The sequence below is a fragment of the Sardina pilchardus genome, chromosome 1, assembly GCF_963854185.1.
Source record: "Sardina pilchardus chromosome 1, fSarPil1.1, whole genome shotgun sequence".
In the NCBI taxonomy this organism is placed as follows: Eukaryota; Metazoa; Chordata; class Actinopteri; order Clupeiformes; family Clupeidae; genus Sardina; species Sardina pilchardus.
Genome location: NC_084994.1, coordinates 15182657 through 15209863, shown reverse-complemented (window position 1 = coordinate 15209863; position 27207 = coordinate 15182657). Strand labels below are relative to the sequence as shown.

The window sequence follows — 27207 nt, the reverse complement described above, 5'->3', positions numbered from 1 at the left end:
ATGCACCCCGCTCTTTCAGTGCCCCATGAATCCTGGACAGAATATTACTGATGCGGGAAAAAAGAAGAACTTTGTGGTACATCTAGTTATAATAATAATCATTTTAAAAAGCAGGCTTCTTGGCCAAGTATACTTGCGTATACAAGGAATTTGGTCTCTGCATTTATCCCATCCGTGGAGCCGTGATCTGTGAATTGGTGAACACACAGGTGAGCACACACTAACCCAGAGCAGTGAGCTGCCTTCATACAGCGGCGCTCGGGGAGCAGTGAGGGGTTAGGTGCCTTGCTCAAGGGCACTTCAGCCGTCGATGCAGGTATGGGAGAGCAGTGCTGAACCACTCCCCCCACCCACATTTTTCCTACTGGTCGGGGATTGAACCGGCAACACTTTGGCTACAAGCTCAAAGCCCTAACCAGCCCTAACCAGTAGGCCACAGCTTCTGCAACTCCATGACTACAGGAAGAGGACAAGGCAGAAGCCCACTAGGACGTGTCTGTGGCAGTTTGAGGACAAGAAACGCTGCATCAAAGGATCTAAATGGTAGCAGCCAAAGAACATCGTTGATAACAGAAGAAGTGATGGTGTAAAATAAAAAAGTGCCGGCACACGATTAAAATTACGCGTTATGCTTTTTCCTTAAAGGGATAATCCGGAGTGAAATGCACTTTAGATCAATTTTTCGGACTATTGGGAGTACATACGTTGAGTTGACACCAAAATCATGTCATTCGGATGTATTTTGAGAAAGTTCGAGCCCACCGTTTTTAGCCAAAACTCGTTAGCCTGGAAGTGACGCGGGCATGTCCTTTCGCCGCTACAAAACGCTATTTTTATACCTCTTCTACTGTTCCAAACAACACTACACTTACGTGGTAGTGAGTAGAGGATCCCTAAAGCCAAACCGAAGTATCCCCACGTCTTTATGTGGTCGGATAGAGAGTCCAGAATGAATTTAATCGAGTCCGTACCTTTCCGGAAATGTTAATAAAGTGTTGTTAAAGCGTTGTCAGCTGCAGCTGCGACATTTCCGGAAAGGTACTGACTCGATTTTGACATGATTTTGGTGTCAACTCAACGTATGTACTCCCAATAGTCCGAAAAATTTATCTAAAGTGCATTTCACTCCGGATTATCCCTTTAATCGAATCGCGATTAACACATTAATGCGGACCCCTAATTTTATGTCCCCGTTTAAAACTGTCTGTAGACTGTGGAACTGTCTCACAATCTCATACGAACTGTATCACTGAGTTTATAGCCAGCTAATCTGTTAAGGAATAGACATGACAGTAGCAGATAACATGACTGTTACATGACACTTGCTGACACAGCAAAGATGCACATATTCCTGGCTCTACTTATATTTCTACATATTAATGATACCTAATCCATTATCCTCTCTTGTGTCTAGGGGAATCTTCACATGTTCTCTCCAACTTCAACTTATCATGTGTTGAACCTGTTAACTCCACACATTGTTTCTTTTTCTGTGTGCACAAAACTGTCTCAGGAAAAACAGTTGTGAAACTAGGAATGCAAATGAAGTTGTCTGTTTCTAGAGTACATACTGAAGAGCTTCAACTTTACGGTGAGGATCCTCCAGGGTAGCAGATAACAGCTTCTGTGCTGATCCTCCAGGATGATTGTTGCTCACATCCAGCTCTTTCACACAGGAGGGGTTTAACATCAGGGCCAGAGCAAGACAGACATATCCTTCACTTGAGAAACCACACTTACAGAGCCTGAGAGAGAGAGAGAGAGAGAGAGAGAGAGAGAGAGAGAGAGAGAGGTTGTTGCTGCAACATCTATACCGTTGTCTATACGTCTAAACGTTGTCTATTTAAAATCTGTACTAAAATGTCTCTTGACTTTCAAAAGGGCCCTACATTTTGGAAAAAATGTGCATTAAGTGTGATATTGAGGGTATTAATAAACAGTTTATTTATTTTTTTTACCAATAATCATGCATGTAAATCCGCATGTGGCAGATTTTACACCATGAAGGACATAGAAGGACGTTTACTGTGAAGTCTGTGTACGTTACTACGCTGGCGCCACCCAAACTGGCTATGCACTCCGGCAAGAGAGTCGCTGCAACTTGGTTTAGTTTGACAGGTTTATTGCCATTCACGTCCAACAGAGGATTGTTGCTTCCAATTACATGTATGTGAATGTACTGGAGTGTAGGTGTATATGTGTTTGTGTTTGAGTATGTGTGTGTGGTTTTCTGTAAATAAAGTAAATACAGAATATCAATATGAATTGTACATACATACATAAATAATATAACATACAATATACATGAATATATAAATATATCCATGCAGTACAGGCCAAGAGCATGTAACAATAATAGCTCTGAAGTTTAAGTAATGACTGTGCAAACACAATGCTGAGTAACAATGAGTATTAATAGAAACCAATACAAAAGAAATCAGCAGTTACACCATGTTATACCAACATTGGCCACTAGATGGCGCTCTAAGACCACAAATGAAACATGTCACTAGCATTTGGATCTTGTAATCACGTGATAGACTAGTGGCGCGAATGAAACGATGACATGTGTCTAATTAATGTGTCTAATGTGTGCTGTTAGCAACAGCAACGGATGGATTATTATTCGGACTGTAGTTCACAAATCACAACAAATTAAGGTCTTACTATATGTCAATTGTCCCAGTTGTGTACTTACATGGTCGGTAACGCACACAGCAACACAATATGAAAGTAAAACAGAACAGGAAATATTAACAACTCTACAGCTGCTGGACTCGTGTCGGCAGTGAACTAAGCTCCTATAAAAAGGACGTAATTGCGCATATGCGCGAATATGTGACGTATGCCCTCGTCCAGCAGGGAGTTTTCCACATTTACTCCCTTGCCCTCTCTTAAGTCCCTCCATGACACCAGGGCACTGAAGAGGGCAGGTAAGATCATAGCTGATCCCACACACCCAGGTAACTGCCTGTTTTCCATCCTCCCCTCTGGGAGAAGGCTGCGGGTGCCCAGGACCAGGACGACCCGCCTCAGCTTCTTCCCCACAGCCGTCAGACTGATTAATGTGGCTGGTCCTTTACCACCACCCCTACCCCACTGAGTGTCATCTGAGTGTCACTTGGCCAATGAACTATGATTATGACTGATGCCCATCCCATTGCACTTTATTATTATTAATATCATCACTACAGTACCTCTACAGTATCTATGCACTGTTGTCTGTCTGTTGTGTCATCACTGTCTTTGTCTAGCTGCACTATATGTATTGAAGAAAACACACACTGTATTGCTGAAACAAATTCCTATATGTTTTTACATAAATGGCAATAAAGTATCTTGAACTTGAACTTGAACTTGAACTACTTTGTACACAATCAATGGCTGTGCTGATCGCATCAGTATTACACAATGTCGACATGTATTTTCTTTAGAAATGAGTGAACAATTGCATTTGAAGCCTTAGCTTACAAGTTCAACTTACTTACTTCCTGCACTCACAAGAAGATTTTGTATGAGTTTAATGAACCAACATTAGTTTTCACCACTAGTCACACCCTTGAGAATGAACTGAGAGAATCCAGAGCCATTCTCTTTCGAGAGTTGGTTTGGTGTATTCACAAGTAGGTCACCACAGTACAGGGATGTAAGTAGACTGTCTACCTGTTATGTTGACGTGGTTCTCTTAAACCATCAGGATATGCACAGCAATAAGGAAATGTCAATCACCAACCTTAATATCTGCAGCTTGCAGTGGGGACTAGACAGTCCTTTGGAAAGAAGCTGAACTCCAGAATTTCCCAAGTCCTTGTTACTCAGGTCCAGCTCTGACAGGGTGTTTGGAGACTTCAGAACTGAGGCAACAAGCTCACAGGACTTGTCTGTGAGTTTGTTGCCTGCAAGTCTGTAACACATTATGACAAAAGACAAATTATTTCTCATTAATGATAAAGAAGGGACACTGTTGATAAATCATAACTAAATGAATGGATATTGTAATGTAATGCCATATACTGCAATTGTACATGTACACTCTAAAAAGTGGTGTGTTCAAAATTGACTTGAACACAGCTAGCCAGGTTAATTAAAAATAATATGCTCTGCTTAAAATAACAGTTTTAGGTCCCTGTTTAAGGTGGGAGTGTGGAACAGTCTCAAAAGATGTATCACTGAGTTTACAGCCAGCTAGTAACAGTAGCAGATGACTGTTAAACAACACTTGCTGAAATAGGCTCTACTCCCATTAGTACATTGATGTTTCCACTATTATTCCACTATCATTCCATAGATTATATATAATCTATTATCTTTAGAGTTATCCTCTCTTGTGTAGGTTAGTCTTCACATAAACATGTCCACTCCAACTTCAACTTATCATGTGTTCAACCTGTAAACTCTGCCTTTTGTTACATTTTCTGTGTGGACAAGACTGTCTCAGGAAAACAAAACAGTTGTGAAACTAGGAATGCAACTGAAGTTTTCTGTTTCTAGAGTACATACTCAAAGTCTTCAACTTTGGAATGAAGATCCTCCAGTGTAGATGATAACAGCTTCTGTGCTGATTCTCCAGGATGATTGTTGCTCACATCCAGCTCTTTCACACAGGAGGGGTTTAACATCAGAGTAAGAGCCAGACAAACATGACCTCCATCTGAGATACCACAATTACAGAGCCTGAGAGAGAGAGAGAAATACAGAGAGAACGAGACAATTGAGTCCAGTAAACCTCCAAGATCCAGTATTGTATCAATTGGCAAACTGTTTGACTGTTATGTTGATGTGCCTTTCTTAAACTATCAGAACATACATGACCATAAATTAATGTCAATCACCAACCTTAATGTCTGCAGTTTGCAGTGGGGACTAGACAGTCCTTTAGAAAGAAGCTGAACTCCAGAATCTCCCAGGTCATTGTCACTCAGGTCCAGCTCTATCAGGGAGTTTGGAGACTGCAGAACTGAGGCCACAAGCTCACATGACTTATCGGTGAGTTTGCAGCCAGCAAGTCTGTAAGATAGTGTGACAAAAGACATATTATTACTCATTACTGATAAAGGGATAATGTAGCAAGTTACATAAACGCTTCAGAAGAAGTTTACTAGAGCAGAGCCTACGTTTAATTGACAAAAAAATGCAAAAATAAATGTGAACCTACTTCATGCCAAGGCAGTGTTATGAGATCCCCAACTCTCTGTTTTTTCCATGGGCGCAGTGATATCACACAGCATCTGAAAATAGTCCCCATAGGCAACAAGCAGTAGTGGTGGGTGATATCACTGCTCCCATGGTACATTTGCAACTTTCTTTGATTATTATGCCAGATAAGTAGTTCCATGTCAAATCAGCCGAGAAAATCGCCAGGTTTCATTTTCAGTTTGTCTTATTGTTCTTTTTAACTTGAGAAGAGACAAGTTCTAAATGGGAGAATTACCGGAAATCTTAGTCACTTTTTAAGCGTGATGCTAGCAGGTGAGATGCTATTGGTCTAAACCGATTCGATGATCTATATCCTAGTCTGGAGCTAAAAGTTGCATCTCCAGACTCAAAGAACGGTTGGATGAATGGGAAAAAAGTAAATATCAATTGTTTTGCTCGAGGGGAGGTGGAAAATGAGCTTAATTCCCCAAATGGTGGAATACCCCTTTTACCTTTGAATGATAAAAGCAATGACGAAAGGTGTAAATAATGACATGTCTTTAAATTCTCATTTTTACTCTCTCAGAAATAGGCTCACATGTTGGTCTGGGAACCTATTTAAATCTGAGAGCACATTTGAATTTGCACTGGCATGTCCATCAGACCACCCCTCCATTCAAGCCCATTTCCACACAACCAAAACCCAGGAACCAATAATCACGCATGAGGTGGGCTTTAAACCATGAGAGACAGAGAAGGACAGTTACTACTTTGTGCACAATCAATGGCTGTGCTGATGGCATCAGTACACAATGTAGATGTGTATTTTCATTGGAAATTAGTTCAAATTGCATTTGAAGCCTTCGTTTACAAGCACATTTTACTTAATTATTTGCTCTACTCATATTAACTGTTGGAAGATTCCAAGAATTAAATAAACTAACATTAGTTTTCACCGCTGGTCATGCCCTTGAAAGTGAACCGGAGAATCCAGAGTCATTCTCTTTTGAAAACTTGTTTGGTAGGACACCACAAGTACAGTGATGTACTGTAGGTAGACACCGTTTGACTGTTATGTTGACGTGGCTCTCAGAAACTATCAGGAAATAAATTGTCATAAATAAACGTCAATCACCAACCTTAATGTCTGCAGTTTGCACTGGCAACTAGACAGTCCTTTACAAAGAAGCTGAACTCCAGAATCTCCCAGGTCATTGTTACTCAGGTCCAGCTCTATCAGGGAATTTGGTGACTGCAGAACAGTAGTCACAATCTCACAGGACTTATCTGTGAGTTGGCAACCAGCAAGTCTGTAAAATATTGTGACAAAAGACAATTTATTTCTCATTAATGATAAAGAAGGCATAATGTTTTCAAATTATCCTCATAAAGAAGTGTAATGGATGAATACTCTAATGTAATATCAATACTGCAATGGTACACTCTAAAAAGTGATGTGTTAAAAATTGAGGTTATAACAGCTAGCCAGGTCAATTAAAAACATATGCTCTGCTTAAAATAAATGTTTTAAGTCCCTGTTAAAAACTGCCGGTAGAGTGTGAAACTGTCTCAAAATATCACAGGAGTTTACAGCCAGCTTTTTAAAGGAACAAACACAACAGTGGCAGATCACATGACTGCTAAACAACATTTGCTGAAACACCAAAGGTGCACAAACATACTCCTGGCACTACTTCCTTGAGTGTATTGAGGTTTTCACTGTTATTCCAGATGTAAAACATATTCATTATACATCATCTATTATTGCATAAGTAATTCTCTCTTGTGTAAGGTGGATCTTCACATAAACATGTCCTGTCCAACTTCAACATATCATGTGTTCAAACTGTAAACTCTTGTGAAACTAGAAATGCAACTCAAGTATTCTGTTTCTAGAGTACATACTGAAGGGCTTCAACTTTGGAGTAAGGATCCTCCAGTGTAGCAGATAACAGCTTCTGTGCTGATTCTCCAGGATGATTGTTGCTCACATCCAGCTCTTTCACACAGGAGGGGTTTAACATCAGGGCCAGAGCCAGACAAACATAACCTTCACCTGAGATACCACACTTGCAGAGCCTGAGTGAGAGATATGAGATATTAACATGATGAACTGTAAACATCCTGATAAGTCCAATAAACCTTCTGTGTTCACTATCAAAATTGAGTCAATTCTGGCCCCGGCAGTGGCGCAACTGGCTGGGGCACCTGCACCGTACGCTGGCGACCCGGGTTCGATTCCCGCCCCGTGGTCCTTTCCAGATCCCACCCCAACTCTCTCTCCCACTCACTTCCTGTCATTCTCTCTACTGTCCTGTCCAAATAAAGGCATAAAAAGCCCAAAAATAAATCTTAAAAAAAAAATAAAAAAATTGAGTCAATTCTTACGAAATGATTTTGTATGAGTTTCATTTATCAACATCGGTTCACACAACGCTGGTTATAAAATAGGTCTAATCAGGAAATGCACAACTATAAATAACACTCAAACACCAACCTTAACATCTGCAGTTTGCAATGGGGACTAGATAGTCCTTTAGACAGAAGCTGAACTCCAGAATCTGTCAGATCATTATCCGTCAGGTCCAGCTCTATCAGGGAGTTTGGAGACTGCAGAACTGAGGCCACAAGCTCACACGACTTATCGGTGAGTTTGCAGCCAGCAAGTCTGTAAGATAGTGTGACAAAAGACACATTATTACTCATTACTGATGAAGGGATAATGTAGCAAGTTACAAAAACGCTGCAGAAGAAGTTTACTAGAGCAGAGCCTACGTTTTATGAGACCCCCAACTCTCTGTTTTTTCCATGGGCGCAGTGATATCACACAGCATCTGAAAATAGTCCCCATAGGCAACAAGCAGTAGTGGTGGGTGATATCACTGCTCCCATGGTACATTTGCAACTTTCTTTGCTTATTACGCCAGATAAGTAGTTCCATGTCAAATCAGCCGAGAAAATCGCCAGGTTTCATTTTCAGTTTGTCTTATTGTACTTTCTAACTTGAGAAGAGACAAGTTTTAAATGGGAGAATTACCGGAAATTTTAGTCACTTTTTAAGCGTGATGCTAGCAGGTGAGATGCTAATGGTCTAAACCGATTCGATGATCTATATCCTAGTCTGGAGCTAAAAGTTCCATCTCCAGACTCACAGAACGGTTGGATGAATGGGAAAAAAGTAAATATCAACTGTTGTGCTCGAGGGGAGGTGGAAAATGAGCTTAATTCCCCAAATGGTGGAATATCCCTTTTACCTTTGAATGATAAAAGCAATGACGAAAGGTGTAAATAATGACATGTCTTTAAATTCTCATTTTCACTCTCTCAGAAATAGGCTCACATGTTGGTCTGGGAACCCATTTAAATCTGAGAGCACATTTGAATTTGCATTGGCAGATTTATCTGGCCACCCCTCCATTCAAGCCCATTTCCACACAACCAAAACCCAGGAACCAATAATCACGCATGAGGTGGGCTTTAAACCATGAGAGACAGAGAAGGACAGTTACTACTTTGTGCACAATCAATGGCTGTGCTGATGGCATCAGTACACAATGTAGATGTGTATTTTCATTGGAAATTAGTTCAAATTGCATTTGAAGCCTTCGTTTACAAGCACATTTTACTTAATTACTTGCCCTACTTATATTAACTGTTGGAAGATTCCAATAATTAAATAAACTAACATTAGTTTTCTCCGCTGGTCATGCCCTTGAAAGTGAACCGGAGAATCCAGAGCCATTCTCTTTTGAAAACTTGGTTGGTAGGACACCACAAGTACAGTGATGTAGGTAGACACCGTTTGACTGTTATGTTGATGTGGCTCTCAGAAACTATCAGGAAATAAATTGTCATGAATAAATGTCAATCACCAACCTTAATGTTTGCAGTTTGCACTGGCAACTAGACAGTCCTTTATAGAGAAGCTGAACTCCAGAATCTCCCAGGTCATTGTTACTCAGGTCCAGCTCTATCGGGGAATTTGGTGACTGCAGAACAGTAGTCACAATCTCACAGGACTTATCTGTGAGTTTGCAACCAGCAAGTCTGTAAAACATTGTGACAAAAGACAATTTATTTCTCATTAATGATAAAGAAGGCATATTGTTTTCAAATTATCCTCATAAAGAAGTGTAATGGATGAATACTCTAAGGTAATATCAATACTGCAATTGTACACTCTAAAAAGTGATGTGTTAAAAATTGAGGTTATAACAGCTAGCCAGGTTAATTAAAAACATATGCGCTGCTTAAAATAAATGTTTTAAGTCCCTGTTAAAAACTGCCGGTAGAGTGTGAAACTGTCTCAAAATATCACAGGATTTATCTCTGAGTTTACAGTCAGCTAGTTTTTAAAGGAACAAACACAACAGTAGCAGATAGCATGACTGTTAAACAACACTTTCTGAAACAATGAAAGTGCACATATTCCTAGCACTACTTCCTTTAGTGTACTGAGGTTCTCACTGTTATTCCAGATGTAAAACATATTCATTATGCCTCATCTATTATTGTATAAATAATTCTCTCATGTGTAGGTGGATCTTCACATAAACATGACCTGTCCAATTTCAACGTATCATGTGTTCAAACTGTAAAATTTGCATTTTGTTACTTTTTCTGAGTGGAAAACTGTCTCAGGAAATCGAAACACTTGTGAAACTAGAAATGCAACTCAAGATTCCCGTTTCTAGAGTACATACTGAAGGGCTTCAACTTTGGAGTGAGGATCCTCCAGTGTAACAGATAACAGCTTCTGTGCTGATTCTCCAGGATGATTGTTGCTCACATCCAGCTCTTTCACACAGGAGGGGTTTAACATCAGGGCCAGAGCCAGCCAAACATATCCCTCATTTGAGACACCACACTTGCAGAGCCTGAGAGAGAGACAGAAATACAGAGACAATGAGAGAGATATGAGATATTAACATGACAAACTGTATACATCCTGATAAGTGAGTCCAGTAAAACTTCTGGGTCCAGTAAAACTTCTGGGTTCACTATCAAAATTGAATCAATTCTAACAAAATGCTTTTGTATGAGTTTCATTTATCAACATCGGTTCACAACGTCAGTTATAAAATAGGTCTAATTAGGAAATGCACAACTAATAACACTCAAACACCAACCTTAACATCTGCAGTTTGCAGTGGGGACTAGATAGTCCTTTAGACAGAAGCTGAACTCCAGAATCTGTCAGATCATTATCCATCAGGTCCAGCTCTATCAGGGAGTTTGGTGACTGCAGAACTGAGGCCACATGCTCGCAGGACTTTTCTGTGAGTTTGCAGTCAGCGAGTCTGTGAGGTAATTTGACAAAATACAAGTTCTTACTCGTTCAAAAACATGACTTGTTTTCTAAAGATACAAAGCTTAATGCTAATCGGTGAAGTATCCCTTTGACTAAGACGAGTTCGTTCAGTTAGCCTATTAGCCTGTTTGATGCTCATTGAACTCAATGCAAATCAAACAAGCTAATAGGCTAACTGAACAAAACTGAACAAAACACCATGCCTATCTCTAGGTATGGTGAAGGGTGTGTGATGATGTGGGTCAATTTTAGTTCTAAAGACCAAGGGAACTTTATCAGGATGCATAGTATCCTGGATCCATGAAATAAGTAGCCTATAAAAATAAAAAACTGCCTGCCCCTATGTTAACCCTATCTGTTAAATTCCCATAGGGTTACATAGGGGTGACAAGATTTTTGACCCCAGTATTTTGGGAAGAACATTTATTTATTTGTGATACATTATTCATTCACATAGAAAATTGGTGTGTCCTTAAAGGTTGGATTGTTCCTAATTTTATTACATAAGCCATTAAAATCAATTTCCAAAAGATGATTTTATATTCCTCTTTTTAGTCAACTTTAGCATGGGGTGACAACAATTTTGACAATGACTGTACCTCTCACGTTTCAATGCGTGCATTCAATGGCTCTGGCGCGCGGTGCTACTTGATAGCACTTAGCTAGCCCAATTCATTAATTCGGATCCAAACAGAGATGAAGTTAGAAGGATAACTGTACTGTATGGCGTAATAACACTTGGGAGCACTTCGACTCGGCACAGTAATATCATCACTCTTGGATTTTCAGTTTCACTTTGGAGTGAGGATATTACCAGAGACGGTTTATAAAGCGAGACGATTCATATGAGGCTAAATTCTGGTTTCATTGTGACGCAACTGCCACTCCCATTTAGGAGGCAAACAGGAGCATTTCTATGGGAGAAATAAACCTGTTATTAACGGCACTTGCTTCTGCTGATTCTACACCGTTCTAAACCGATTATCTCGTCACTGATCACGCCCCTTTAGGAGGCGGAAGTGGTGCCATTTCAGTCCATTGAAAAACCCCTTTTTGATTCATCTTAGTAACTATACGATCTTTGATATTACTGCGCTGTGTCAAAATGCTCCCAAGTGCTATTCCGCCACACATTATAGTTATCCTTCTTACCTGCTTAGAAAAGCGCCAAGTTTTTGTCTCACCATACTTGATCGCGTAACCACTCGTGTAACGGTATTTGGTCGCTTCTAACTTCATCTCTGTTCAGATCCGAGTGAATGACGTAGGCTAGCTAAGTGGTATCAAAGTAGCGCCGCGCGCCACAGCCATTAAGTGCACGCATTGAAACGGGCGAGCTATGTATCAACTTATCTTAGTTAACGGAATAACATAGCTTAATATGAAAAAACGGTGGACTGTTCCATTAATGACGAAGAGGGGATAGTTTTAACAAACTCTCCCTATAAATAACATAATGAATGAATACTCTGATGTAATGGTATACACTGTAATGGTAAAATTACATTACATGAAAAGCTTCACCATACAGTGTATGGTCATCAGTGTTGGGCAAGCTACTTGGAAAATGTGCTGAGATAAGTTACTAGTTACTCTATATTGAATGAAGTTTAACTATAAAAAGCTTCCTTAAAATAAATGTAGCAAGTCAAGTTAAAAAACATAGCAAAAGTAGCCACTACAACAGAAGCTCCTTTGTTATTGACGTAAAGTAAATAAAGTGAACCCAACTTCATGCCAAGTCAATGCTATTTCAGTAGCCTTGGGTGGTATGGCATAAACATAAATATCGAACAGATATATTATAACTTGGTTTAACTTCCTACACAGGTAAAAATATTTTCAGTTAAAGAAATACCCTTGATTGTTACCCTCAGTGTTCCAAAATAAATTTGGGGAAAAGTCCACCATAATACATGGGCGGGTACTGAGAGTATGTATAGATATGGGTATAGTGGGGAGTTGGGTGACTTCAGAACACTGGCGATAGTCTCAGAGGATTTATCATTGAGATCATAGACAGCTAGTCTGTATAGACAGAACAAAGACAGATCATGTTCACGTTCACTTTCAATTATTTGAACATTGCGAAAAGTTGACATGTTTAGACAAGAAAGTAATTGAGAATGTTTGGACCCCTAAAATAAAAACGATTAAAAATGTTGGTCATTCATGAGCTTATCCATCTCTATTGGAAACTCACCGTCCGATTCTGAAGCATCTCAAAGCTGGGATCAGTCTCCTGCGGCCCTCATCTGAGGTGTTGTATTTCTTCAGGTCAAACTCATCCAGCACCTCCTCAGACATCAGAAGCATGTGGGCCAGTGCTGAACAATGAGCTGGAGACAACTGGCCTTTGAAATCCTTTGGTGACTCCAGATATTTTTTTATCTCTTGGTGCATGGAATGATCATTCATTTCAAACAAGCAATGGAAAAGATTGATGCATCTTTCAGGAGAGAGACCTTCACTGTTGAGCTCCTTAATATACTGACATGTTTTCTTAATGCTCTTTGAGCTCCTGTATGTACAATTTAAGAGTCCTTTCAGAAGCCTCTGATTTCTTTCCATGGAGACGCCCACAAGGAAGCGAAGGAAAAGATCCAGATGTCCATTCCTGCTCTTCAAAGCCTCATCCACTGCACTCTTAAGTAACCTACAGAGATTATCTTGTGATTGAGAGCCCAGCACTGATCGAAAATATGAAAATCTGAAGGGGCTGGTAGGTTTTTCACTGAGGAGGGATTGTAGTGCCTCAAAGTTCTCATTCACGTAAGAGTGAAACACAAACACAGCAGCCAGGAACTCCTGGATGCTCAGATGCACAAAGCAGTAGACTTTCCTCTGCTGAAACACAGATTCTTCCTTGAAGATCTCAGTGCACATGCCAGAGTACACTGAGGCTTCACTGACATCAATGCCACACTTCTGCAGGTCTTCCTCATAAAACATGAGGTTGCCATTCTCCAGATTCTTGAAAGCCAGTTCTGACAGTTTCAGTATGACTTCTTTCTGTGATTGCAAGAGCCTCTTCATATCTCTTGCATATCTGCCTTGATATTTCTGATCCTTCTTTTTGGTCTGAATAAGCAAGAAGTGTACAAACATCTCAGTCAGAGTTTTAGGGATTTTCTGGGCGGTGTCCTGTTCCAGCATCTGCTGAAGTACAGTGGCTGCAATCCAACAGAAGACAGGAATGTGACACATGATGTGGAGACTCCTGGATGCCTTAATGTGTGAGATGACTCTGTTGGCCTGACTCTCATTACTGATTCTCTTCTTGAAGTACTCTTCCTTCTGTGGGTGAGTGAATCCTCGTATTTCTGTAACTTGGTTGATATACTGAGCAGGAATTTGTCCAGCTGCTGCTGGTCGTGAGGTTATCCAGATATGTGCAGAAGGGAAAAGAGTTCCCTGAATGAGGCTTGTCATCAGAATATTCACTGATGCTGCTTGTTTTAAATGAGACAATCTCATGCTCTGTTGGAAATTCAGAGGTAACCGACTCTCATCCAAACCATCAAAGATGAACACAATATTACAGTCATTGTATTCTTCACCATCCTTTAGCTCCTTCAACTCAGGGTGGAAGTCAATCAGGAGCTTGTGAAGGCTATACTCATCACTCCTGATTAAATTCAGCTCACGGAAAGGAAGGGGAAACATAAAGTCTACATCGTGATTGGCTATCCCCTCTGTCCAATCAAGAATGAATTTCTGCACAGAGACCGTTTTTCCAATGCCAGCAATACCTTTGGTTATCACAGTTCTGATGTGCCTCTCCTGTTCAGGTAAGGGCGTGAAGATATCATTGCAGCTGATTGGTTTGTCTTCTGTGGTTTGTAGTCTAGATGCTGACTCTACCTGCCAGACCTCATGCTCCTTATTCACCCCTTCACTCTCTCCTTCTGTGATGTAGAGCTCTGTGTAGATCTTATTGAGGAGTATCTCAGCTCCTGGTTTGATGATGCCCTCAGATATGTTCTCAAACCTCCTCTTCAGACTGGCTTTATGTTTCTCTTTAACTCTCCTCAGAACTTCCTTATCTGTTTGGTATTAAGAAGCTGATGTTAATACATTTTAACTATTGCAAATTGTGGAAGCCCATCTCTACCACTTGGGGAAAATGGCAGACATAAAGACACACATATAGCAAAGTTGAGAAAATAATATTAACTTTTTGATAGGACCTTAGACTGGGGATTAGAACTTCAGATCGGTTAGTGCTCTCACCAGACAAGGTGACAATATCAGCAGTAGTCGAGTTGTTAAAAAATGGCAGGGGGGATGGTGGATTTTAAAATGCACATCTGGGTATTAGTGTTGCGGGGGTGATGGGGGTCCTCCTCCAGAAAAAAAAATAATTTTAAAGATGCAATTTCCTGTATTCTAGTCCATTTATAGCGTGACCTGCTGGACATTGGCAAATCCTACATTTCTTCCAATTCATGTACATTTTATGTGTCACTAAGATTTTAGATCATGTCTACTCGAGTTGCTAAAACTGATCCCATGCAGAGTAACATTATCACTTAAATATACTAAATATCTATCAGATCTGAATTAGTGAACCAGACATCAATTTTAATGCATTCAACGATGACTTATAATTACCAATCTAGCCAAGTTAAATGGAACCAACAAAAAAAGTTGAGACTTTTTGCTTTCACTCTGAAATTCTACCACCATACAGTAGCCTAGAACAGAAACTTTAATTGCCACACAACAATGTTGGTGGTATACTTTGTAGCTCAGTCTCAGTCTTACGTTCTACCTTTAAAAATGCAAAACAAAAGCGTATTCTTTGTGCCTAGGCTACCTGCACAGCGGAATAATAATTCTAAAGATGAACAGATGCTCAGACGTTTGTCTCTTCAGCCACCTCGTGACATTGTCTATTTGCAGAACCGCACACTACAAAACTATTATTTTGTGTGAGTGAGGATGCATTCATACATCACTCTCAATAAGATGACCTAAAAAGTTGGACAACATTGCGTTAGCTCGCCATGAGCCGCTACGGTAGCCTATCCTTTCAAATTACATAATGGCAAGTTTGTTCAGAAATAGCTGGAGTGAACACCTAGCTCTCGCTAGCGGGCTAGGTGCCTTCAATTTAGCAAACCGGGGAGACGGGGCGTTTCCATAGACAGTAAAAGATATGGACAGAGCTATCACGTAGACGTCAGCAGAGACCAAGGAAGCAAATTTCAACGTTTTTTATTGGTCTACTATTTCCGTCATAGGTCTCCTGCGCAGGCTCAAGTGTCGTATATGTGACGTAGGCACGTAGTCTGACCGAGTCTGACCTATGGCGACGCTTTACTCTCTATGGACGCATGCGCATTCCCACGTTAGCATTGATTTCGGAAAAAGTTTATTACTCTGCCGATAAAACAGTTACGAGATTATGACGCCAATTTCACAATGTAGTATGCACTCCGACAATAGAAAATGTTCATATAAAGGTTTAAAACGCTTCAGCTGTAACGTTATTTGATGTCAAAAGTGGCGCTTACGCCCCATAGGATTCAATGGAATGGCCAGCTAGCCACGGTCTACTGTTTAGCATGGCGGCCGCCATACTGTCTACCCTCTCAGAACGTTCGCTGCCCCTTGGGCGTTTCAGGTTTGAGTATAAATGTAGCCTACTCTTTCTAATTCATCAACTTTTTGTCCTCTTAATTAAGCCGACGTCCCTTAGATCAAACTTTGCTTGTCGCTTGGCCATGATGCTGCTGAATGAAATCACCTGTCGTACGCATAGACAGTAAAAGAAGGCTGCATGCATATGTCGCTGACTGCCGTGACAATAGGAGAAGCATGTCCCTCGTCCACAGTATTTTAGCCTCGATGTGCGCAAAAGCTAAATGTTGAAAATGAAATAGTGGTGATATTTCCACATTCATTGAAAAATTACAGGGGATGGGGAGGGGGATGGCCGTTTCAGAGGGGGGATGATTTTGACCATATCAATTCCAAAGGGGGATGGAAATATGGCTTTTTAATGTCTATCAGATTATCATCATGTTGATATCGTCATTGCATTACTACCAATATTTTAATATCCTAAAATAATAATTATTATTATTATTTAAAATCTCAAAAATCTGAGTTGCATCTCATCATTTTGACTTAGTATGTCAAACTTATGACTTAACTCAACATTGTAACTTGTCATTTCTCTAATCCTCACCTGTGCTCTTGTTGATGTTGTGTTCACAGGTGATGGTGTCACTCAGTACCTGTTGATGCACTCCACCCATCAACTGATCAGCCGTCAACTCACTACAAGCACATAAACATTGGAGTCAGTTAGCATGAAGGTAAGTACTAGTGGAGAGGTACAGTATATGGAGTCCCATACATTTAAATCTGACTGGTATTTAGCTGACAGTTTGATCTAAAGTGACTTCCAAAAAATTGACATAGATAGTATTCAGTATACACAGTTGCTATGCAAGTTCATGTTGGTTCCTATCACTGCTGCTAGATTAACAATATCATATTGTTGCTATGGTAATTCATTGAAATATTTACTGAGGTGTTGATAGACTGGACGTGATGGTTGTTATGCTAATTCAAGTGATTGCTGGTTGCTCGCATAACACACTTTCCTGACACAGCACGGTAGCCTAGAAATCTAGACGCCCCTAGCGGCAGCAAATGTAATTTGGCTGGCAGGGCAGTCTAGGCACGATCCATTGAGCCAGGGAGCTGAGAACCCCCAGCACCAGCGTTCCAATCAGAGTCGGTGGGTGGGCTTAAAGGAGAATTCCGGTGTGAAATTGAGCTTAACTGTACCGAAACATGTTAAGGTGTACTCACACGTGTTTTAGACACACTTTCACTCACCCCCAGCATTCCGAACTCCTCCGTTTTCAGCCTAGCTTACAGTAGGCTTGAATCTATTAGATTGGGCATTACGTAGCCTATGCAGCTAAATCGCTATTTTTAAAACATTAAAAAGGTTCCAAGTAACTCCACACTGCATTGGTAGACTTCTGAGGGTCCTGACATTTAAAACGAGATACTGAGAACTTTGGAAATGCACAGGAAGTTTATTTATAAAAGACTGTTTACAAGCAGTGCCTTCATAGAATCTCTCCGCTGGGCGCCATCTTGGAATCAAGTCGCGATAAGCCGACTGACGAGCACGAACGAACAGGAAGGACAGGGGAACATATTGCTAAAGTAATTCCATAGGAAATATATAGTTATACTGTCTACATGAGCATGATGAGTAAGAAAGCTCAAAATGTTTGCAATATGTCCCCCTGTCTTTCCTGTTCGTTTGTGCTCGTCAGTCGACTTATCGCGACTTCACCACAAGATGGCGCCCAGCGGAGAGATTCTATGAAGGTACTGCTTGAATAAACAGTCTTTTTAAATAAACTTCCTGTGCACTTCCAAAGTTCTAAGTATCTCGTTTTAAATGTCAGGACCCTCAGAATTCAACCAATGCAGTGTGGAGTTACTTGGAACCTTTTTAATGGTTTAAAAATAGCTATTTAGCTGAATAGGCTACGTAATGCCCAATCTAATAGATTCAAGCCTACTGTAAGCTAGGCTGAAAACGGAGGAGTTCGGAATGCTGGGGGTGAGTGAAAGTGCGTCTAAAACACGTGTGAGTACACCTTAACATGTTTCGGTACAGTTAAGCTCAATTTCACACCGGAATTCTCCTTTAACATAATGGTGACTGACATGCGACCAGAAGTTGCGACAGTAACGCATCCTGTTATTTGAAAACACGAAGATGATTCGTTTAGCGTTATCCTATTGCGTGGAGAGGGAAGGTTACGCATCCTGCTACTTGAAAACAAGAAGATGATTCGTTTAGCGTTATCCTATTGCGGGGAGGGAATTTGAAAGACAACTGTTTATCCCACCCCTCCGATTGCGCCCTGTCTACGGTGAGTGTCCAGACCCTACATCTTGATGTGGGTCTGGCTTGTCGGGCTAACAGCACGGTACTATGCACATCAAATCGACAGCAATCCAGCAATGTCTTGCCGGCAAACTGAACAAAGTGTTCCTCACATCCACTCAGCAGCTTGTGCTCATCAGACTCAAAGCACATGAAGCACCAAGTTATAGCCAAACTGTTACACAAGAGACTAATGATTGCCCGGTGCAGTCCCATCTGAGAAACATGGCTGGTGTGACAAACCGACACACAACACACACATGCATGCACGCACACCAAGACTAGAGGGTATCAAGACCAAGACAAGACCAAGACAGACCAGTCGAGACCAAGACCAAGACAGACGAGACCAAGACCAAGACTTGAATCAGACTAGAGTGCCAGGTGTTGATATGATCACTCACTAGCGTGCATTGTAGAACAAAAACAACAAAATGAGGCTCAGCTGTATGACCTAAAACCAATAATATGGTTACATTTCAACCGCAGATACAATACATCATATTACATGTCTTTCTTAACATTTCAATTCAATGTAAATGTGGCCGGTGAATGGATGAACGCATTTGTGTGTAGCAACTGCATGACAGCTCTTACTACACTATTAGAGGTTTTGACTTAAATAACTATTTTTGCTCATAAGGATGGTCATGGCTGGCATGACACATATCACACACAGGTTGGCCATTAGGTTGTGATGACTAGGTAAATAAAATTCATGTTACCTTTTCTACTGCCATAACTATCTTTCATTTAGTTACCCAGATTTATCATGGTTATATCTTAAACCTTTTGTAAGTGTAACATTCCCACTTAAAGGGAAACTATGCCATTTCAACGCCGGATGAGAGAAGAAAATGCAACAAATGTGTTTCAGATTCAAACAAAAACAGAACAATGTGAATGCATGAGAATGAGTGGAGCGAGTAGGTCTGAGATCAGGAAACTCACCCTCCACCAGAGTGTGTTGGTGACCCAGGATCAGCCATGTCTTCATCATTCTTCATGGTCCTAAAGCCATGTGCTGCAGACTCTGGTCTGAGTGTCTCACTGGGACCTGCAGCCTCCTCTCTCTCCTGAGAGTCACTCATCCCAGCAGCAGTGGGAGAGTCTCTCTTGACCTGAAGAGGAATAATATAGCTTTACATATCACAGCAGTAGTGGGGTAATAATTATTCTTCCTACTAACATCATTTGCAGTGCATGGGGTCGGCAAAAGGCGGCCTGTGAGCCAAAGCGGTATTACACATTGCCAGCCTTCATTGATCCTAGCAAGAAAGCTTAAGATTACTGTATATCGCAGTCACTTACATAAAATCTTTACTAGCCCAGTCTGTACCAAACACATCCCACCTTATTAGGCTACCTCCTTGCCGACTATGAGGGCAGCGGAAAGTGAAAGTAATAGTCCATGGGCCAGAGCAGAAGTTGGGCTCACCAAAGGTGGCAAAATCTATCAATGATTTTCTTAATCCTCTATGTCTGAAAGATATGTTTTGGTATGATAACCTTTTCTAAGTGGTAGCTTAGTTGTATTTTTACTGGCTTTTATACCCATACCCAGTACAATTCACAATACACGCCTATGTGTAGGTATAGGTGTATACAAGTGTGTGGGATGATGGGATATGTCTTAATCCATGTTATATCACATGTAAATGCCATAGGCTTTTAGAAAATATATAGTTTAGATAGATTATATAGCTTTTCATGAATCACATAGGCTAAAATGTATCAGTCGTACACTTTTTCACCTACATAATATAGGATTAGATTGATGCAAAGGACTGAAAGTGGGTGGGTCAAATCCCAACTCTTGCTATATCACATCTAGAGAGTATGGGCTTTTAGAAAATGTATGGGTTAGATAGCTGAATACACTTTACACAGCTACTTTAGACCCATAATCAATAGCTGTCCATTGAAAATCAATGCATTTCAATGTAATGCAAAATACATTACAGCTAGGGTATAGTGATATGGAGGAAGTTGGGAGATATCTCAATGCACATTTTTATCACATCTAGAGTATATAGACATCTCAGAAAAATATATTTTAGGGTAATTAACCAGTTTTCTTTAATGATACCAGAACTATAATGATCGGATATGCCATGATATTTCAATTCATGTAGATCCTGCATAACTATTGGGCCTAAATTCAGTTTTTTATTTGCTTTATGACTCAGATGTGTGAGAATGAGTAAGGATATGACCAATGACTAGGCTACTAGACTACTACTGAAAGACTAGACATAATAACCCAACCGGCCCAAGTAAGGTCCTAACATCATTATCAAGCAATGATGCCTGCTGTAAACTGTAAAAGTAGGCTACTATACTTCAGTTGGTAAGTGAATTTATTTGAATTTGGAATTTACAGTGGCAGAATACTGATGATGAACAGTCAAATCCACAGTCAGATCCACAGCTCAAGCCACTGTATTGCACTCTCACTCTCTTTCTCTCTTCCTCACATATACTCACATACTTCATATATACAAACACATTCTCTCCTTCACACACACACACACACACACACACACACACTCTCTCTCTCTTTCTCTTACACAGACACACACAAAACACACTTCATATACAGTATTCCCTCTGTCTCTCTCTCTTTCTCTCTCTCACTCACACACACATACACTGTTGCTGAGTAAGAAAAGGCCTCATTTCAGCACATCATTGATTCTCTGTTGCTTTCAGGTTGCAGATTGTTGTACTGTACATCCAAGAATAGAGAAGACATAGAGAGAGGGAGAGAGAGAGGGAATATTGCAGATTGTTGTACTGTACATCCCAGAATAGAGAAGACATAGAGAGAGGGACTATGTGAAGTGTGTTTTGTATGTGTGTGTCGTGTGTGTGAGTGAGTGAGTGAGTGAGTGAGTGAGTGAGTGAGTGAGTGAGTGTGTGCATGTGAGGGAGAGAAACGCTATCAAATGATCAACTACACTAGAGCTATCAATTAGAATTTGGATACATTTTTTCCAAAGCATAATTGCACCAATCGCACTATATGGTTCTGAGGTGTGGGGTCCAGTAACACACAATGAATTTCCCAAAGTAGACAAACACCCAACTGAAGCCCTGCATGCAGAGTTCTGTAAAAGCATCCTCCGAGTACAGAGGCAATCTCCAAACAATGCATGCAGGGCAGAATTAGGTCAGTACCCACTTATTATTACTATTCAGAAAAGAGCCCTTACATTTTGGCAATATTTAAAATTAGCAACCCCCTTTCACTCCACTATTTAGCCCTGAAATGCCAAGAACAAAATATAGAAAAGAGTGCACTAAGCCAACTTGTCCTATAGACTCCGTGACATAACTCCAACCAACATCACTCAGTCTCAGGACAACTTTATTGTCAGAAAAATTGGACCCAACCAAATTATAAACACTGAAAAGGAAGAATACATTACATATTGGAAAGAAGTCACCAAAACACAATTACAATGCTATTTGGCCCTCAAACATGAATATACAACAGCTACCTGAGCACAGTAAAAGACCCTAAACTCAGGAAAACATTGACAATGTACAGACTCAGTGAACACAATCTTGCCATAGAAAAAGGCAGACGCAAGCAAACCTGGCTGGCCAGAGAGGAAAGATTGTGCCCACACTGCACTTTGGGGGTCATATAAACAGAATTCACAAAATTTTAAGAAATTAGGAAATCCTCATACATCAAATTTAGTTCAGCCATTCCTGAATTCCCAACATTTACAAATGAGAGAACATGTTTTGTGTATGTGAGGAAGAGAGAGAGAGAGAGCAATACTGTGGCTTGACTCTATCATCAGTATTCTGCCAGTCAAACTTCCAAATTCAAATAAATTCAGTTACGAACTGCCTTCTCTCCACTGGATGCCGACCAAGTTGAAAAACTGGTCACCTCAGCTAAGACATCAACCAGCAGTCTTTACCCAATGCCCACCACCCTGGTCAAGGCCTGTCTTCCCATTCTCCGTCAGTTGAAAACATCATAAATGCATCTCTTGTCTCTGGTGTGGTACCATCCAGCTTCAAAATGGCAGTAGGCATCCCCACTCTCAAGATGCCAGGCTCAGACCCTGATGACCCCAACAACTATCGTCCAATCTCCAACCTCCCTTTCATCAGTATCCTGGAAAGAGCAGTGGTTGCCCAGCTTCAACATCACTTGTCCCACCATGAGCTCTTTGAACCTCTCCAATCTGATTTCAGGATCCACCATTACTGATGCTGCCGACACCATCCTCATCCTCCTTGACTTTTCTGCAGCTTTTGACACAGTTTCCCATCCTTCTCCATTGCTTTTCTGAGCTCATCAGCCTTAGTGGCACAACACTGCCCTGGTTCACCGGCCGGACACAATTAATCACTCTCAATGGCTCCTACTAAATGGCCATCAACCATGGCATACCCCAGGGCTCTGTGCTTGGTCCTCTGCTGTTCACCATTTACATGTTACCCCTAGGTCATATTATCCGTAAACATGGACTCATCTTCCACTCCTATGCCGATGACACTCAACTTTATATCAGCACAAACTCCTTCTCCCATCTCCCACCCACACAGCGTGTCAACTGCCTGCGGGAACTCAAATCATGGATGACCACAAACCTACTCAAACTCAACAGTAATAAGACAGAGGTTATGGTGGTGGCCCCTGCACCACTGCTCAGAAAAATTGGAGACCTGGCCATGGCCATGGATGGCTGCTACACTTCCCCATCTACCGAGGAGCACAACCTGGGTGTTATCCTACTCCACTCTCTCCTTCGGGTTCCACATGAACAATGTCATCAAGTTCTTCTACCACCTCAGAAGCATCTCACTCCGGCTTTCGCTCACACATTCAGTAACAGAGACACTCATCCATGCCTTCATCACCTCCCGCCCGGACTACTTAGCAGACACCAGTATGTCCAGAACTCAGCTGCCAGGGTTCTAACCCACACAAAGCCCTGGCAGCATATCACTCCCATCCTCCAACAGCTCCATTGGTTGCCAGTCAAGTCACACACTGCCTACAAGATCCTCCTGCTCACATATAAATCTCTCCATGGACTCTCACCTCACAGATCTCCTGCACCCCATCCCCTACACTCAGTCACGTTCCCTGCGGTCCTCTAACAAGGACCTGCTGGCCACCCCCCGCACCAGGTTGCGGACTTTTGGGGACAGGGCTTTCTCTGTCAATGCTCGCACACTCTGGAATACTCTACCTCTCCATGTCTGTTCTGCCCCGTCCCTGCCCATATTCAAAAAGCACCTGAAAACATTTATTTACATTTATTAAGTCCTTTGACCCTTAACCCCTCTCCCAAATTTTTAAGCAACCTTGGGTACCATGAAAGGCACTATATAAATCCAAGTTATTATTATTAGTAGTAATAGTAGTAGTAGTAGTAGTACTGTATAACTGAAACTGCTCTCTCATACATAGGCTACATCTCTGAATGTTATTTTTGTCCTTTCTATTGTTCATGCACAAATTGGAAGTCTACAGCTTAAACTGGCTACATCTATTGAGTACGGTTTACTTGATAATGATGTTAGTACCTTACTTGGGCCGGTTGGGTTATTAGTCTTTCACAAGTAGCCTATTGGTCATATCCTTACTCTTTCTCACACATCTGAGTCATAGCGCAAATAAAAAATAAACAGGACTCACCTTATGCCCTATTTGTACAACAAAGTATAAAGGTAAAAAGGTGTAATCTGTTTTTGACGCTACAACAGCCATTGTTGTTCTGTAGCCTAACTGTACTGCTTCCACACACTGACCCAGCAAACACCAACACACTCTAACAATTCTAAAGTTGGCGGTTTACATTTCTACTGTAGAATGTTCAGAAAAGAAATCTTCTTCCAGACAAATTGAAAAAGCAGAATTTAGGCCCAATACTTATGTAGGACCTACATGCACTCTCTTTCGAATTGAAATATCATGGCATATACGATCATTATAGTTCTGGTATCATTAAAGAAAACAGGTTAATTACCCTAAAATATATTTTTCTGAGATGTCTATATACTCTAGATGTGATAAAAATGTGTATTGAGATATCTCCCAACTTCCTCCATATCACTATACCCTAGCTGTAATGTATTTTGCATTACATTGAAATGCATTGATTTTCAATGGACAGCTATTGGTTATGGGTCTAAAATAGCTGTGTAAAGTATATTCAGCTATCTAACCCATACATTTTCTAAAAGCCCATACTCTCTAGATGTGATATAGCAAGAGTTGGGATTTGACCCACCCACTTTCAGTCCTTTGCCTCTATCTAATCCTATATTATGTAGGTGAAAAAGTGTATGACGGATACATTTTAGCCTATGTGATTCATGAAAAGCTATATAATCCATCTAAACTATATATTTTCTAAAAGCCTATGGCATCTACATGTGATATAACATGGATTAAGACATGTCCCACCTTCCTCCAGACTTTGAGGCACCCACATCTGTACATAGGCTTGTATTGTATAATTTACTGTGTGCATGTATAAAAGCTAGGAAAAATACAACTAAGCTACCACTTAGAGAGGGTTATCATACCAAATAATGTCCCTCAGGCATGGAGGATTACAAAAATCATTGATAGATTTTGCCACCTCAGGTGATACCAATATGTGATTTTTAGGGTCCTGGCCCATGGACTATAAGGCGATCGCACAAATTACAAAGCAGTTGAAGTAAACAGCTTTTACAAATAACGAATCCCGATTGCCACTCCGTTGCTGCTGGGGCTTTTGCTTGAAAGACATACTGTAGTAGGCTATAGCTTCGTATCCTATAACGGAATAAATGGTTTACTTTAACACGGTGGAGAATGACGCATTTGCCGGTTCAGTGCTGTAGCCTCGCAAAAAAATTAGAGCTAGAATTTCCTAGTCATAACAATAATAATTTCTTTGGATTATTTTCTTCTTAAACATTATTGGACATGTTTTACGTTCAATGTAGGCTACACTGCGAGACATGTAGCCTAAAAAAGACAATAACACATTCACGTTGCAAGGAGTCAAGTCAAGTCAAGTTTAGAGCATTTCATACACAGCTAGGTCATTCAATGTGCTTTACATAAACATAAAACAAATTATATCTATATAAATAAATATTATTTGTATCTATTTATTCATTTATTGAAGACGTTAGTGAAGGTGGAAGCCCTGTGTTGTTAAGGCGGTCGCCTTAGCAGGAAAGCACTGCGGGAAACCCTGGGCACAGCAGCACAAGGGTATCATGCAGCACCTGAAATAGTCCCTGTAGGCGAACTTCCAGCAAAAAGGTTGAGCTGCAGCAGCCGTGACTGGATTAATACACTTGAATGAGAGTAGCCCAGAGCCATAGATAGAGAGAGTTGCGACACTCTTTGATGTTGCCGCCACGATCAACAGTTCCAAAAAAAACTGTGCTGAATGGCTGAATTGCAGGAGGGTGGGATGTACTTCTGATGCTGGAAGGTGTAATCAATTAACTCATTGACTACTGACCAAGAGATTGGCTGTAAACAGTTCCAAAAGCCCCATAACGAGGAAATAGCCTGGAAAAAGCGCTGCCATTTTTTCCTATGGAGGTCTATGGGAGTGTCGCCACTCTGTTTTATCTACCGCTCTGGGGTGCGTTTCTAGAAAAGTTAGCAACAGCGTTGTTTAACCACCGTGGTGCGACGCAACTTGCTATCAAACAACGACAGTGTTACACCTGTTTCCAGAAAGCATCGTACCTGTGTCGCAATTCGCTACCTCCGTTGTTCGAACACCGTTGTTCCAACAACGTTGTTGAGGACCCAGCGGCACATTTCATTGGTGGAAAAGGTGTCAACGTATAATACCCCACCCACTAGAAATGCTCCGTCACTGGATGCCTATCACTTGTCTTTTATAGATTCTCCTTTCCTTCCTCGATCCTCGTCCTCATTGAATGATAGGGCGGCAACAATGGGATAGAGGACCGAGGATCGAGGAGGGATGTTGAGAGGCACCCACTATGTGTCGACGAGTCTAATTTAAACCCAAAGTGATTCATGCTGGCATTATCATTGCTATCAGAAAAAAACGTAAACCTATGCAAGCACATGAAACAGTTTGCTTAAGCTGTCCAATATATGTAGCCTACTTATTTGTGTGAAATATCTAAAAAATATCTGTGCAAAATATATATGGCCTAGACTAATTACAAATGATCACAATACTAAATCGGTGTCTGGTGGTTTAGCTGTTGCATGTCAGTACATTGCGCGCGCGGCACAAGTTCGCATCTTACCTCTCCATGTCACTTTTGAGTAAGAGCAGGCATACCACACACACAACGATAGGTCAGACCCTAAATATATTTAATTGCTTTCGAGTGGCCAGGAACACGACATCAGTTTAATAGTTCCACGACATTACTTATTAGGGTTATTTCCACGTTTCACTAGTCAGAAACAAAAGCATGTGTGATGCATACGGGAAAAGAACCTACGATATTGAGATGATAAGCCACCTGCCTTAACCACTATACTAATGAACGGTATGCTTGACCCGAGGGTTTGTCAATATCATAGCCTAATAGTAGCCTACCAAAACGCAAACCAACACGCAAATGAACGCAAGGTAACACACGTAGCAAGAATGAGCCCAACGGTATTTTACTTTATATTAGCCTACAGTATAGCGCAATCATTGAGTCACGAGAAAACAACAACTTAGTGATTTTTGGTTGGGCGCTTGTGATTTTTGGTCAGGCGATCTTGCACTGACGACATCAGCAACTGGAACTCCCAAGGTACGACACAGATGCGACTGCCCAGGGGCAGTAGTTCAAACGACCAAACTTT

General features: G+C 40.9%; 1 protein-coding gene across 1 annotated transcript in view; it reads right to left on the bottom strand.

Moving 5' to 3' along the window:
- LOC134082758 (NACHT, LRR and PYD domains-containing protein 12-like) overlaps window positions 1–27207 on the bottom strand; it is a gene marked incomplete at its 3' end in the record, with an annotated part of 43604 nt that overhangs the window by 3928 nt on the left and 12469 nt on the right. The window contains exons 2-7 of the mRNA XM_062538712.1: window positions 19329–19498; window positions 16644–16735; window positions 12651–14493; window positions 10266–10436; window positions 7634–7804; window positions 4837–5007 (exon numbers count right to left, since the gene is read on the bottom strand). Of these exons, the coding sequence (XP_062394696.1) occupies window positions 4837–5007; window positions 7634–7804; window positions 10266–10436; window positions 12651–14493; window positions 16644–16735; window positions 19329–19468 (2588 nt within the window). The remainder of the gene's footprint in view (window positions 1–4836; window positions 5008–7633; window positions 7805–10265; window positions 10437–12650; window positions 14494–16643; window positions 16736–19328; window positions 19499–27207) is intronic.